The 15,864-nt window shown below is 40.1% G+C and overlaps 2 protein-coding genes across 8 annotated transcripts in view; one reads left to right on the top strand and one right to left on the bottom strand.

Moving 5' to 3' along the window:
• The window catches only part of Fhos (Formin homology 2 domain containing), a 231,842-nt gene extending 219,398 nt beyond the window's left edge, over window positions 1–12,444 (top strand). For all 6 annotated transcript variants that reach the window (XM_031983115.2, XM_076371721.1, XM_076371720.1 and 3 more), the window contains one exon: window positions 9,843–12,444. In XM_031983115.2, the coding sequence (XP_031838975.1) occupies window positions 9,843–9,916 (74 nt within the window). In that variant the 3' untranslated portion in view covers window positions 9,917–12,444. The remainder of the gene's footprint in view (window positions 1–9,842) is intronic.
• Window positions 12,445–13,255: 811 nt separating this feature from the next.
• Fkbp14 (peptidyl-prolyl cis-trans isomerase Fkb14) overlaps window positions 13,256–15,864 on the bottom strand; it is a 110,140-nt gene continuing 107,531 nt past the window's right edge. For both annotated transcript variants that reach the window (XM_031982960.2, XM_031982961.2), the window contains exon 4: window positions 13,256–15,076. In XM_031982960.2, the coding sequence (XP_031838820.1) occupies window positions 14,915–15,076 (162 nt within the window). In that variant the 3' untranslated portion in view covers window positions 13,256–14,914. The remainder of the gene's footprint in view (window positions 15,077–15,864) is intronic.

Genomic DNA, 15,864 nt, shown 5'->3' with positions numbered 1-15,864 from the left:
CGTCTCCTATTGCGGGAGTTCCGTCGTCTCGGCGAGGAATCGCGGAAACCGAATACATTTGTGCCAACTTCGGCTGATGCAGGGACGGTCTAACATTTCGCTATTTCGCTGTTGCCAGTTCTGACGGGGAACCATAGTTCTAGAATTAAAATAGGAACGAACATCAAACAAATATCTCTGGATTGCATCATGTTCGTGGACGTTGGATAATGATAATGGAAAATAATTTGATCACTTTGACGTTCGAATGGAAACGAAGAAATAAGAAGAAAATAATTTATAATTCATAAGCATGGAAGTAGTTAAAAAACACAATCGAATAGGTCTCCATAAAAATAATGCTTAATTAGAATTTTAACTAGTACCCGAGGATGAATTTAAATATAGAATTCAATAGTGCATTAATAAATACTGATAAAACTTAATGATGAAGTTTATAATAAGTTTGATAATAAATGCGAGTCTAATTGATACATATAAGATGCACATAATTTAGCATGAATATAGAACGACGTGGATGTACGTCAGCAGCTATTAATACGTTAATGGAAAATAGTCGTGTTTCAGGGGGATAATACATGACAATTGAATTTCATAGTTCGCCAGTGTTTAAATTTTTAATGGACAGTTATTAATAGCGTGCCATTAAACGAGAAACGATTGACCGTTACCGTTGAATAATAGAAATAATCGAGGCCCGTATGAACAGGCATTAAACGTGGTTATCAATGCAGGAATCATTATAGCGTCAACGGTGATTGGTTTATTAAACGCGACCAGTTTGCACAGTAATCTGAAACTGCGCCGGTTATTATCAAGCACGTATAACGTCGTCAATTCTATTCGAAATTTTATAAATTACCATGTGAACGTCGAACCCAATAACGACGGATATTAAATATTATTCATTTATCATTTACCTAGATAATTCTTTCATTTAAACGTAACGAAAGAACACATCAAACCATACACAATACGTTATACATGAATCCACTCTTTAACGAAAAACCATTTTTCTCGCAGCACAGTCGAAACCAATACGAATTTCATTTAAACCGGCGCGGTTGATTAAATTTCAATTGATTAAAATTCACAGACTTTCGATCCGTCAGAAACCAGTACTAGAACGTACACGAAAATGACGCGCCTGTGTCAGGAATTCACGAATCGCGTTATTAAACAGTTAGCTGTTTTCTCTTATAACGAGTATATTCATTAAAAACAGCTAACTTACTTTTCACGATACATTTTAGGTGTACACTTTTCAAAGAGGTCGTAACAGCTAACCGATTAACACTGAAACTACCAACTGGGTCAAATTGACCTATTCCCAAATTCCTCTCGCAATTAGTCATTATTTCTACATACGCTTTTCAGAGAAACTATCGAAGAAATTGATTTAATAATACACAAACTGAATGTCGATCGAAATCTCAATAGATGCATTTAGAGCTCCTACAGAAGGATGTGAAAAAGTCGATTTGGCTGCTTGGCAGTTCTAATGTTAGACGAATGTCGTTTTGCCATTGCGATCAGCAATCGTACGAAGAAGATCCATGAAATTTTGTGGGATTAGAAACCGTCGTAGACGCAGTAGACGTTAAAGCGCGGCGCGCCGCATCGACACGCGTTTCCGGAATTATTTACCCGGCGACCGTTCGTCCCGCGGCGGATTACAAATTGCCATGAATTTATAGGGGCGCCTAGGAAAATTTCAATGAATTTCAGCCGGGAGACAAGCCAGTCAAGAATTTATAGGCGCATCCCCGAACTCAGAGGAGAGAGCCCCGGGATCTACTTACCCGAGTTACGTAACGTCTATCGGTGACTCACTTAGGCGCTTCCATTTCGCCGACGTATCCGCCGTCCTGTCCTCCCCCGCATCGATCCGTGGCAGAGGCGCTATTTCGTCGACGAAATAATTGATGGGCCACGCCTTGGAATGATTTACCAAATAAACGATCGATGATAGTCAGCCTCGTTCCGACGACCATCCCGCTGTCTGGTCCCCGTCTATATCCTTCGACGACGGACGACGAATCCTTTGCGTCCGAATTCCTGGATCGCTTTCTTCCTTTCAGTAATTTTCTTATTCTCGTAACTGCTCGAGTTTTCTATATCGCGAGATCTAGCGATCGCTGGGCTTTAATGTGGCATTGAAATGGAATTTAGAAGAATAGGATGGTGTTGGAGGAATTGAAATTGTTCACTGTCAATCTGACTGTTGTCTGAATCCGTTTGTACCCTGATGAGTACCATTATTTTCATTATTTTTACGACGTTTGCATTGTTCAGTTGTCTAGTTAACGTAATATTCAATGAAATAACGAATTGCTCATGAATTACTGTACAGTCAAATTTTAATAAACTGAGAATTTAAGGTTTCTCAGAGATTGTTCTCTCAACCTTCTCGCATCTCGCCGATGCAATCAAATTTTGTTCATTACGCATCACCGAACAGATTAATTTTAGGTGCAGGAAATTCTGTTGCATATGGGCAACGTAGCGGTCAATGTGTTGAGATCGATCGTTTTCTTTGATCGAGTAACACCGGAATAACTAGTGGCTACCAATGGTATTCCCGAGATCATTTAATTTTGGGACATTCAGCTTCCGCACAGGGCGCGTTTGAATTGTAAATGATTGAATATTCCGTTTCACGATCCACCATGAATATCAATCGATCTCGGTTCACCGGTGTCCGTAGCGGAGTCTCTTAGGTTCGTGCTTACGGGCTGTTATGTAATGCGCAAGCAGAATTATTTCGTGAAATGATTAGGAGGCAGTAGCGACAGCTATATCGGCGTCCTGTATTGGGCTGCGTATTACGGTAATATCGTGGATCTATGCACGGTAGCGCGGATCGTGTTACACAAGATAACTTCGTGATTCCCCCATTGATAATGCACTGAGCCCTGCCCGCGCGGAATCACTTCATTCATCCGGTGTTCGCAAAGATCGATTTATATTGTACGTTCAGACGTGTTTTCCAATACTCTAGATCTATACCAAAAAGAAATTGTAATTGGAATATCATGTTATGGAATTAATAATTTAATAATTGCAATTTTTCACCAGGTTGTTCGAGGCTTTGTGTAAAGTACCGTGTTATTCAAGGGTTGCCTGTATTAGTAGATATTTTTATTTGATTATCAACATCAAATTGTTAGTACTTGATTTGTAGTAAAAGTTATGTAAAAGGTACGCGGAAATACGTACTATATATTTTCGGTAAAAAACTAAATTGTTTCTTCTTAAATCTAATACTAGAACTACAGTATCAATTAAAATCATTATAGGTTCCTTATTTCTCAATTATTGATATGTTAGAAGTATCAAATATCCAAAGTTATATAAAGAAATAAATAGTTTCATTTGGATACTGTAATATAATATATGAAGAAACAATTTTGAATACAGATTACTTATAAATCGTATTAAATGCTCGGTAGTTCTGTTAAGTAAATGAATAAGTTTCAATATTGTTCTTCGTCGATCCATCTTGTCGGTGTATGTCACAGGTGCAATCGTTAAGTAGTTAATCGTTTTTCAAAATCACGATTCCTCGATTCCACGAACCGTGACCAGCTCATTGCATTGAACCGGTCGTTACCAGACCCCGGAACCTTACGCAGATTCGCATTTTTTCAATCGATTTCAAGGGAACTGGAATTAAATTAAACGCCGTTTCCCTCGCGTGTGGTCCGGGCAAGTTGAAAATAAAATGAAACAGTATTTTATAACTGTGCGGAGATTTTTATACGCCACGGGAGCGCGTATGTTTCCGCGATACGGACATTAACGGGCTGCAATTACGAGATTACATTATTTACAACCCAAATGAAGATACAAAACGTATCAAGGAAAAAAGAATTTTATGGGGGTCCGCTTGGATTTTTATTTAATGTTTAATTATACGAGACTCCCAGCGATTGAAATAAATTATAGAATTAATTATATAATAATATAATGATAAAGAGTTGCATATAAATTATATGAAATTAAATGAAAATTTAGTACCAGACAAGAGAGTCAAGTGTATTTAAGGAATAACAGTTTGATGAAACGATTAAATTGCTTTATAGTTGATACTTGAAACTCATTCGGAGTCGCTAAAAAAATATCGGGAACGCTTCTCGCGTTAATTAAAGTGGACAGAAAATTACTACAAGACATCGCTCAATCTTTCATCAAACGAATAAAAACATCTCCGAATCGTTGAACGGATAACGGAATTCGCAAGGTGATCGAGTTGCACGGTACGCCGTGTACAATTAAAACGTGGAACTTCCGCAAAAGAAACTGGCAGGAAGGTGCACGAACGAATCGGCGAACAGTACCCTCTTTATTTACATCGGAATGTTCGCCATTATAATTACGGAACAGCCGAGAAGCAGGAAGCAATCGATGTTAATCACTTTTTGAGTAATTCCCCGGTTCCAGTTCGAGAATGATCGTTGGCAAGATATCACGATCACTAATCAGACGTTATCCATTAATATGCCCATTTTAAGATAAATTTAACGAAACAAATAAATCAATCAATCACTCAATCAATAAACAAACAAATAAATAAAATATCCTAATCGATTCACCGTCAACAGACTTCATTAACGAAATATCTTCTGATATTTACCAATTTTATGAATGCCATGGGTACGTAATGATCCGCGATCAATTAATCACTCGAAAATAAATGATCAAAGAATCGTACATCGACGCAGACCTGCTATCGATCAATATTATTCCCGATTAATGACTGTTAGTTGTTTCGCTCGTCCAGAATTCGCAAGCATCAACCGCCACCGACAACGTATCATTTTAAAACGAATTATCACAAGATTATCGACGGGGGTCCGCCATCGATCAACGTTATCGTCGGTTAATGGAAATTAATCGGTCGTCGGCGGATCCTTGCCGACCGGAATGGTACCGGCACAACTCGAGCCCGTTGACTTTCGTATAGGAAACCCGTAGACGCGATAAACACCGAGACGGACGGCGGGATTTCTCGTTAACCCAATCGCATCGTATAACGAGTTCTACTCGCGTCAAGTTTTTTCGCTATGTATTGAGCGATCCCATAAATAATGCCGTTTATTGGTATTCCTTCTGTACTAAAAAATTAAGGCAAACAAAACATTGTTTAATCTTATTACAATATATAGATAGTTAATCTATAAATAATGAAGGAGAACGTATTTTAAATTAAAAATGTTGCATTTATCTTAATTCTCTAAGACAGAAGAAACATAAAAAAACCTGCATTATTCATGGGATGACCCAATAAATCATACTATCGTATATAAGTCATACATAATCAATCATATAATTGTATAAAAACGTTTACAGTTGATCTTACACGATTGTTTAAAAATTTCATGAGGCTGTTAACTACGTTGCCCCACTACTAGGCTATTTAAATCAGATTACACTGACACTTGCGAGGGTATTTAACTCCTTTGTCCCTGAATATGTATTTTTCCCCTAAATCAAAGAAATGAAATTGAAGCTTTTCAGTGAAATAAATAAGATAAGTATTGATAATTGATTTCCTTTATCTTCAAGGCGTTTTCTAGTTTTCCGGTAATTTAAGATATCCGTGGTACATATGTGTACCACTCGGGACGAAATGGTTAAACATGATGCGAATGGGTTAACACTAAAACTACCGGGCAGTTAAATTGACTTTATGAAATTTCTCTATAGGAACTCCAAGAGTGCATCTATGGAGACTTCGGTTGATTTACAATTCAGTTTGCGTATCGGCAAATCAATTTCATTGATCATTTCTCAGAGAAACATCTATTATCATCTTAACCCTTAACGGCCGAGAGCTTTTTTTGTAATACTCGCCCATAAGACGTTGTATTACGGTAAATATTTGTTGTCAGTGCCTAATCAATAAACCAATGATGTAATAAGTTGCAATATTTGATAAAGAAAACTATAGCGATGATATATAAATGAAATGAAAACTAAATTCTTTTCGTGTCTCCGTATTTGTGTCTCTCGGTCATTAACGGTTAATAATTGCGGCAAGAAGACATCAGGAATGGGTCGGTTTGACCCGTCTGGTAGCTTTAGTGTTAATAACGTGATCACGGAGGGTCGTCGTGGACGATCGGTGCGCGTCACGGCAAATAAACCGGGCTCGGTCGGCTCGGGACGTCTACTGTTTGCCAGACAGCCGAAACGCGTGCGATTTGCCCGTGTTACATTAAATTGGAAGTCAACGGTCCGGTAAAATCGGCCGATTCGATCAGTCGCGGGGAGTCACGTCCAACGAAAAGAATGAACCCCCGAGTCGATGCGACGCGGAACGCTCTTGAATATTTATCGGTGTCCGTCGCGCGGACGCGTTTTTCATCGGCTGCTCGATAACGGATGTTGGACCGACCTTAGGATATAATTATCATTCTTTCGTTCGTGGTGGAAGCTTAACGTTTCGATGATTTATGAACATTGCGAGTAGACAAATGAGGGAATACGCGAGTCGTAATGTGATGTGATAGTAATTTGATGTATTATATACTAATGACGACGACGACGACGACAACAACAACAACAATAATAATAATAATAATAATAATAATAATAACAACGAAAACAATAGCAATAATATTAACAAGAATAACAATGATAACGATGATGTACTAGTATACTAGTAATAATAAAAATAACAGGAACAATATTAACGCGAACGGGAATATTAATAATCAGTAACAATGATAATAATGAGACCTCACGCCATCGATTGTCAGAGTTTCATTTTCTGTTTATCAACGGACCTTTTATGTCCAACAGTTTGTAACATAAAAAAGATATTTGCTCGTCACAAGGATCCACGGTGAGAGGAAGAAAAAAAGTATCAATTAAATTGCCGATAGCAATGCAGCGCGATGCAACGGCCAGAATTTACCTGGTATCCGTGGGCGGCCGGTGCCGGGACACGTTCTTAGTGGTGCGCGCCGGCGGTATCGATTCCGTGTTCACGGCAGATAATGAAACCCTAATTATCGGGAGACAATATGCGCTCGCCGCTTCCTGCTCGGTAACAGCCTTGGATAAATTCGATTTTAATAATTCGATCGCGGTCGCCACCCGGACCGATAGCTTATCCGGATTCAGCGACGCGACGCGACGCGACGCGACGCTGCCCGATCGTTTCGGTCCTTTTATTTCGTCGGCTCCTCCGTTATTTCTCGAGGAACGGATTTATGGATTTTGTCCGTTCGCGTTTCGCGGACGAAATCGACGACGAACAAGACTCGTTAACTTAACTTTTTCGCTATTAATCTTTGTTCTCGTTCTAAAATCTCTTTAATTTTGTCGTATTTTTCTGTTATCTTTTAGATTTCACGAAATCAACGACAAACAAGCCTTTGGACAGATATTTAGCTACGTATCTTTTGGAATAGTTCGTCGCAATGTTTTGAATTCAGTTGGAATCAATATTAATGATATAGGAAACGTACGCGGGAAAACGCGTATAAAACTTTGTTGATGCAGTATTCTTAATATTTTCAGTATTGTTGATTTTTGATAACGAAAAAAGGGAGTTTATTGAACACCGATTGTTTAACGAGCTGTATTAATTAATTTGCTTTTGATTCGGAATATATGTAGGTATTGGCACTATTTACATTGTGTTCGAAATATTTTTGGTAGCATTAAGGGTGAAGGAGATGCGTAGGCGTTCAACTTTAAGCGAAACACACGGTATAGTTTGTTCAACTTTTACGACGCTTATCAACTGTGAAAATGGACGCCAGGGGCTGAAGTAAATTCACAACGGTTTGCAGTAAATTAAACGGAGTGCGAGAAATTAGATTCTATCGACGAAATCGAATCAAATTGCGATTGAATTGAATCCCGCAAACAGTGAATTCATGTTTTAATTTTGGAAAAGTCGAGGGAACGAACGTTGAAGAACGAAGATCGAATTTGATTCGCTTCTCTCGTGTATTTTTCACTTTAACGGTACATCAAATATTTAAATGACGCGTGATCGCTGTTGAATTTATTTTTGAATATTCGAATTACACGATTACACGAAAATCAAATTTAGTGCAATCATTCGGATGGAAAGATTGTAATATATTGTTCAAATTTCGAAGAACAATAAGATCGATGAGTCGTGCAATATCCTTGGATCTGCGAAACAATATTTCGATAATAATCATCATCAGCTTTGTCCACGGAAACCCTGTGATCCAGACGCGATAATTTTCCAAATCCATTTACCACTATTCATAATTACGAGCGCGAGGACAGCCATTTATTATGTCGCGCGCAGTGTTAATAGCAAACGCTGTTCGCACTAACGCGGTGAATCGATTCCCGCGTGATCGAACATTCCGACCTCTCCAAATCGTTCGAAAATGTAGTTGTATCCAATCAAAAAAACGAACAAATCCCTTTTCCATGGTTTAAAAAATGTTATTTAATGAAAAACTAACACAGTAACATACCATCTAGTTAATAAAATTCATAGAGAATACATTCGTTCCAAGTTTAACACCCAACTTTTTTATTTTACCACGAAATGTCGTGACGACATGTTTTTAGAAAAAAAGCCATGTCCAAGTAATTCACCAAGTTCAAGATCCAATTATTTTCTACTACCAAGTATCAACAGTAACTGAACCTGACTGAAACTGACTTAAGTCCGCTTGAAAAAGATAGAACATCCATTAAAGAATAAAAGGGTTACGTAAAACTACGTAAGGTTAGTTAAACTGTTGCAACGATTAACGTGATTGTTTTAAAAAATGGACTTAGGCTAGTTTCAAGATAAACAGCTCATTACTCAGAATTATACAAAACGAATGACCATGCAGTGTTCGTTCCAATTTTTCACGCATTTTATCCGTGATAGTCCGCATCTAGATGCGACCTGCATGAAAAATAGAGTCGCGTGACCAAGTAAGTAGACTCGACGAAAGAAATTCGCCATGATTCACGGAGTTATTTAAAATGATAGTCGGTGCATGTTTCCCGCGTATAATGCAGCCGGGACGAGTATTAAATTACAGGTGCGACCGTCGCCGCGCGACACCTTCTATCGATCTTCGTGTCGCGCTCGCATTGCGACCAGATGCACGCGGATCCTTGTTAATTACTAACCGCTGTTTCCGTCCGCTTTAAGTCTGTATCTGATAGACAATGTATCTTGACCTGGAGCAAACCAGATCGGATCTCGAACGAAATATAGTCGTCCGGGACACCGTAACAGTAATTACATCGCATTGTTTCGCATTCTTTCCGTTTCGATCGCATGCGAGCCTGCTCGGGAATGCCTGTTTCCGAGCGGCGTGTTCGTTGCTTTGTTTTCTTCGAGACAACCACCGAGCACTATCGTGTTTAGAGAATTTTGAACGCTCCGGAAATCCGATGAACAGTTCATCGGCCAATTTCCAGCGAAGCATTCTACCATCAAGCTTCGCGTTTCAACGTTGCGAGCTTTCAGACTCCTCTGCGTACGATCTGCTCGGGAAGTTCATTCGCTGCCTGCATTCAACGTTTAACACCGTTTGCCAGCCGCTGACGTGTGTCTGCGTTATAAAGTCCGTAGCTGGTTGCCATTAACAGAACTCCGAATCATTTTCAAATTCCTTTGAAATATTTATTCTTTCGTATTTCGATCCATCTTTTACCATTTTTCCTCTTTCTATTCTTTCGTTCATTAGAACCGATGGAACGATGTTTGTTACTTTCATTCTCGTCTTGGTAGAAGATCCGTGCCGCCAGCTAAGGCTTTCGTGACAGATATATCGGCTGACAAAGTGTCGGTTCACTGCTTCGTTACATATTGAATATCATTTACGTGTGATCCGCAGTGCGTAGAACGCTGAAGAACGGCCTCTCGGAAGAGGAAAAGAAGCACATCGCCGCCTACATCAAGGGCTACTGACTGTGATAAAACTCGAAATCTGTAACTCGTCCATGAAGAAGAAATATGGAGAGAGGAAGGGGGAAAAGCAGCACGATCATCGAACCTTTGATCGGACGTCGACGACATGGCCCCAGGATGCAGCGGTCCACGACGAACCCCGAGGAATACACCCAAGGTTACACGTTAAACATACTAATAATTAAATAAATAAATTGCCAAGGACGAGCATCCGAGGCTGTCGATTCTATTTTTCGATTCTGTCGCGCTCTGTCGTTCGTTCTTCCCTCGATGACAATTGAGATCCGAAAGTTATTTAACCTACTAAGACAGAATCTATTAAGATACTACGACTGCCGATCGTATTACGCATAATATTTTCGAATACAGTAGGACCTCGTAGTAAGTAGTAGAAATAATTCAGATTCTTATATTGTACCACGAGATATATGCAATCGAATTTTGCAAGCGTAACTTGAAAGTTTTCTTTCGAAGACTTTATACATGTTAGTCCCCAATTAAATTGGATAATCGAAGTTCCACTGTAACTGACAAACCGAAGGGGCCAATTTTGACCTATCGAAATGTTCGTTTATGCATTTCACGTTTGACTGTAATAGTTTCTGTAATATCAACCCCTTGTCTTGTGATATCGAGTCGAAGGTTTCAAGTTGTATTTTATGAACGTGAATATTATTTGTCCTTTATATTTAACATGAAATACTTATTCCTTGTAGCAAATTATTAAATATGACTTTGATAAGGGTAGTATTCCAACTAGCTGTAAGGCAAGGGGTTCAAGAAAATGTAGCAGACTATAATCGCTATTTAATATAACAAACGCGCCAATAAACGATACAATATTTATTCCGATAACATACTGATACAATTAAATTTCAATATATTTTTCTGACCTCGTGAATCGAGATTGAATTAGTCGGATGTATAATGAATTCATTATTGGTGCATTATATTCTAAACATGAGAATCCTGCCATAAAGAATCTTCCACGAATAACAAAGAAGTTAACTGTATCTTTATCGGAGACGTCAAAAGACACCTTTCCAAATTTTAATTTAATATTATTTTCCAAGTTAACCATTTCCCTTTATTTGACTTTTTTACTGTTCCGATATATAATTAATTTTATAATCGTCATGAGAAAAGTCGAAAAGTCCATTGCGAAGAAATGATTAACCTTGGAAAATAATTTTGAATACACATTTGAAAAGGTGTGTCTTGACACTTTCGGTAAAAATAGTGTAAAGGAACACGTCCCAGCGACTGGAGCGACTTCCGGTGACCGTGATCGAACGCATCGACGAAAAATGGAAAACCAAGCGGATAGAAAGTTTTCAAATGCGTCTTCCGCGGTGACAGTTTTCGCGGGCGAGCTAAGGTCCAGGAGGGGAGGGGGATGATATTTTTCGAGCGTGCCTTGAATCAATTCACCGTTGCATGTTGCATGATATGAAAATGTTATTAAAGTTCGCGAGCCACTCTGTGTCGCGCGGCTTCGTGTCACGGTTCGCGGATACGGGAAATGAAAAGGCGTGAGGGAGGGTTTAAGAATCACGAAGGATTTTATTTCTTAAGGAAGACACATCGCGTTGTTTGCGTCGCAATTCAAAATAATATTCATTTATCATTATTTTGAATATAACAACCATTTATTTTCATAATATGATGTTTATAGTCTCGTGAATGATAGCTTCATCTTCATATTTTCTTGTGCAATTATATCGGAACCAAAGCCAAATTATTATAATACGATAATTTGGAGTTACATTCAAATACAATTAAAACTATGATTTTCATGGGATCAATAGATTTCGAATAATTCAAGCAATTTTTTGTTTCAACTTTTCATACCAGTTCCCGAAACAAATCTTTAGAGAGCTTCGCGCTGAAACATTACGACTAATTAGATACGGTTATTTCGTATGATAGGCAAGTTGAATCTTAGCGAACGATCGATAAGGCTCGCGCGTTTCACGTGTACCGCGAACTGTATCGGTGGCTCACGTGGCACGGAACGTGTTGAAATCCATGTTACAAGCGCGGACAATGGTGGACGGTTCCAGAATGGACAGCGGTAGCCATTGTGTCGGGCGGCTGCGCCGGTAAGTTCGAACGACAGAGGCGAAGAACAGACAAACGTATCAGCGTGTGCCTCGAACGAGCTTCTAAACTATTCTGATGCGTATTTCGATATCCCGTGGAGTTCGAAGAGAATAAAAGGAAAAGAATGAAACGTCCCGAAGTCGTTGGATAATAATGATGCTACCGGCGACACTCACCTGCGTGATCGTATCTTTCGTACGATATTGAAGAGTAGACGAGCGCTGAATGATGTTAATTCACCGGTTGCGTAGGTAGTGAGTCCTCGATACCTAAACGACAAGAATCTGTAAAACGGTGTGATTCGTTCGACGAGAGGAGCGATCTTAATTAACTTAATCATCACCTTATTATCCGCGCGCGGCGTTGCGCGCGCAATCATTGTAATTTACTGTGGAAATGAATTGAAATAAAATTGCGAGCAGCAACTACGTGTTGTTCTGAGTATTCCCGCGCCCCTGTTCCTCCACCGTTTCCAATGCTCGTTCATTCGTAGGCTGATTTCGTACATCTGAACGTATTGCAAAATACGGAGCAGGTAAGTTCGCGGTGGCTAGCGTTTATTTCCCGCGCAACGGAGTAAAACGGACCGGTCCGCTCTTTATATTTTTTTAATTAACCATTTACATGCCATCCATGCTCCAACGGGTTCGAACTTTTAATTGAAACAGAGGTTAAACGACGTGTTGTTTGTTAATTAATGGTTCCGTTGCGGTTGCAATTAAGTTCGGAAACGTTTACTCAAGAAATGAAGTAACGATTGGCGGTAATGAGCGAAGATTCTTGAATTGACTTCGGAATTTATGTAGATATTATCTCCGGATATGGTTTATTGGAATTTCTTAATGTGAACGCTACGCTGTCGAAAACGGGAGTTAATCATTTTCAGAGGTTCCACACTCTATAATGAAACATGTTTATTTTTCTGATGAAATTATACAACGAACGAAACTAAATGTCAAATAAAGTAACAAATATTGGAACAATTCACTTTATTCACATTATTCCCCAAATATTACGATTTACATAAATATTAAATATTAACTGAGTGAATCTAAGTTAGTAACAAATTAAATAAAAAAATAAGCGAAACGTTTATTTCAGTAATTACTCGAATTAAACCTCAGTTCAATATATTCGGAAAACGTGGTGTTTCTTCGCCATTCTTTCTTGTAATGCTATAAAGATCCAGGATAGGGGAAGGTCTCGGATGGTCCCCGAATCAAACAGAACACCGTGTATAACAAACTGTGCTCGAGACACACGATTTATTATTAACCTTCGTCCAACTTTAACAACATACAATATAATGTAGTAATAAAAACGTATCAGTTAAAAGTGTGTTATAATGATAGCGACGATCGTTGGAAAAAATGATCGCGTCGTATTTTATGCGACCGCCGTTCATCTCCACCACGCGTTTCGCGTCCGATTACGTCCTCCTTGGCTCGCGGCACTCATCCAGTCCTGTAACGCGCCTCTCGCGTGATATTCGTGGCCAAGAACGCCGGTGATGCGAGGAAAATTGGGGATACGGGAGCGTTTCGACGATCGTGGAAAAGGGAATTGCCTGTGTACAATTCGTACTTGACGCTTTGCGTTAACGCAGTTGCAACAGACTTCTCGACGTCAGTAATATACATATGAACAAGTACTTATCCTTCCGTTACCAAGAATATCGTGAAACATCCAAAAAATTCACGCGCAATGCCAAAATTGTTTAAGAAACTGGATGTCAGATACTAAAGTTAATTTACTGAACCCCATAACATTCACAAAGAATCAATAACATAACTAAAGAAAGGATATCCAGAAAAAAGGAAACAAACCATCGAGAGATTGTTTAAGAAATATTCTTTATTAACGAACCATCGAACGATCATCGACAGGCAAAGCGTCAAACAGGAAATGTGTTCAGAGTAAACGGGGGTGGATTAAAAAGCGTTCGAAAGGGGGACAGAACGATTCGCGTGATTCATTAGCACCGTTTACGGCGATGCGGTTTAATTAACGCTATCCTAGTATTAATAATATATATAATATATATATTTATATGTATATTCAATACAATGATGATCCGCGTAGAAGAGCCTCGCTCCGCACCAGGATTTCAATCGCTCGAATCGCAAAGAATCTACCCAACCCCCGTTCGCGGGGGATCATCGCGGCTGTAGGAATGCTCCTCCGGCCGGGAACCCGAGGAACCCGCTTCGAATACACGTCCGATCTCCCCCGTGGCTATGAAAGCTCTTCGTTCAACAGGAGGAATCATCGGCAATCGGAGAACACCAAAAGAAGTCTGTCCTAGCCCCTCCAGCATCGGCCAACACGACTGGTCCAGGAACACCGAAGAACTCTCGGGTTTATCAATTCCCCCTCGCGACCGACCGAGAGACTCGTTCCACGAAAGTTCCTTTCTCGAACTGGCTGGTCTCGATTCGGCGTTGGGATCATTGAGAAAAAATGGGAAAATAAAACCGTCGGCTTCCAAGCGAGGAACGCGTCGGAGGCGCAGTGCACTGCGCGCGTTCGTCGCGTCGTGTCGGTTCGGCGTTGCGAGAGAAAATCCCCGGTCGAAGTAGAGGTCCGCTGTTCCCCGGTCGCTTCTCTTCTCGCGGGTGGGCCCGGGACTCTTTCGGCGAACTGTTTTTCAGTACATCGCGAGGCGGAGTCACGGGGCTCCTCCCGAACCCTGGGGTCCTTGCGGACGAGGAGAGAAACACGGATCGACGTTGGGCACACACACCGGGGCAGGCTTCGCGTTCAACGGTGGTCGCGGACCGGACAGGACGAGCCGGCTGGGTCCGGCGAGGCGGCGAACACGTGGTGGCGCGGCGCACGACGCCGACGATGAGGCCGGCGCGGTGCACGGAGACGCGGCGACGCGGCACGATGACTTCAGAGCTCATCGTGCTTCGGCCCGCTGAACTCGTCGTGCGAGATGAAACCGTTCTTATCCTTGTCCTCGTGCTGGAAGATCTCCTCGACCAGCTTGTCGTGGTCCGCGATCTCGATGCCCTGCTCCGCCTCGATCACCTGCTTCCTCAGGTATTCGCTCATCTGCGCGAGAAATATGGTGTTAGAGGTTGAGTTTTGTTTGGGGCGCAGTGTTGTAAAAATGAGTCTTGACCTTTGAAAGTTTCAGCTACCGGAGCTCAAGCTCGGAGCTGTGGGAGCTGAAGCATTCAACGGTCGGTTGTTTGGGTACAAAGTTTCGAGCGTTGAAGACTTTTAACCACTTGCTCTGTGATTTACCGCTGAGATATAACTGATACGAATATTTCGCGGTTGAATTCATTGGAAAAATATATATTTTAGATGTGTTCTATGTCTATGCTTGCTCTGAAGTAGAATTATTCATAAGGAAAGAATAATATTTCATTTGAATTCGGAAGAATTGAGTAATATTTATCTTTGTTGGATCTTTTAGAAAACAGCATGTAATGTTGAGCTTTGAAAGTTTTGAAGTTTCGAAGGTTAATCTTAAGATTGAGGCTTTGAAATTAGAGTTTCATAGTATTCGAAGTCTTCAAGACTCCGACTTTAAGGTTTGCACCTCCAAGGACTCGAGCTTTTTACAACACTACCGTTTTCGTTGGTTTGTATTAAACCTTTACCGATCGGAAGCTTATTAGTAGGCTTATTCATTAAAACGGTTATTGATCGATGATTTATTAAAATTAGACTGCTTTGAAGTAAAAGAAATTGGAATAATAACGATATACGTGGATTTTTACGAATATTGGTATATACTGACGAATGTAGTTTTTATAATAAGCGATCGGTAAAGTGTTTGCTAAAGGATTAGATATTTACTTATAAATCATGCTTAGTAAACTATCTACTGC

This window comes from Nomia melanderi, chromosome 10 (assembly GCF_051020985.1).
Source record: "Nomia melanderi isolate GNS246 chromosome 10, iyNomMela1, whole genome shotgun sequence".
Classification (NCBI taxonomy): Eukaryota; Metazoa; Arthropoda; class Insecta; order Hymenoptera; family Halictidae; genus Nomia; species Nomia melanderi.
The sequence above is the reverse complement of the archived record's forward strand: the minus strand, read 5'-3'. Positions and strand labels throughout refer to the sequence as shown.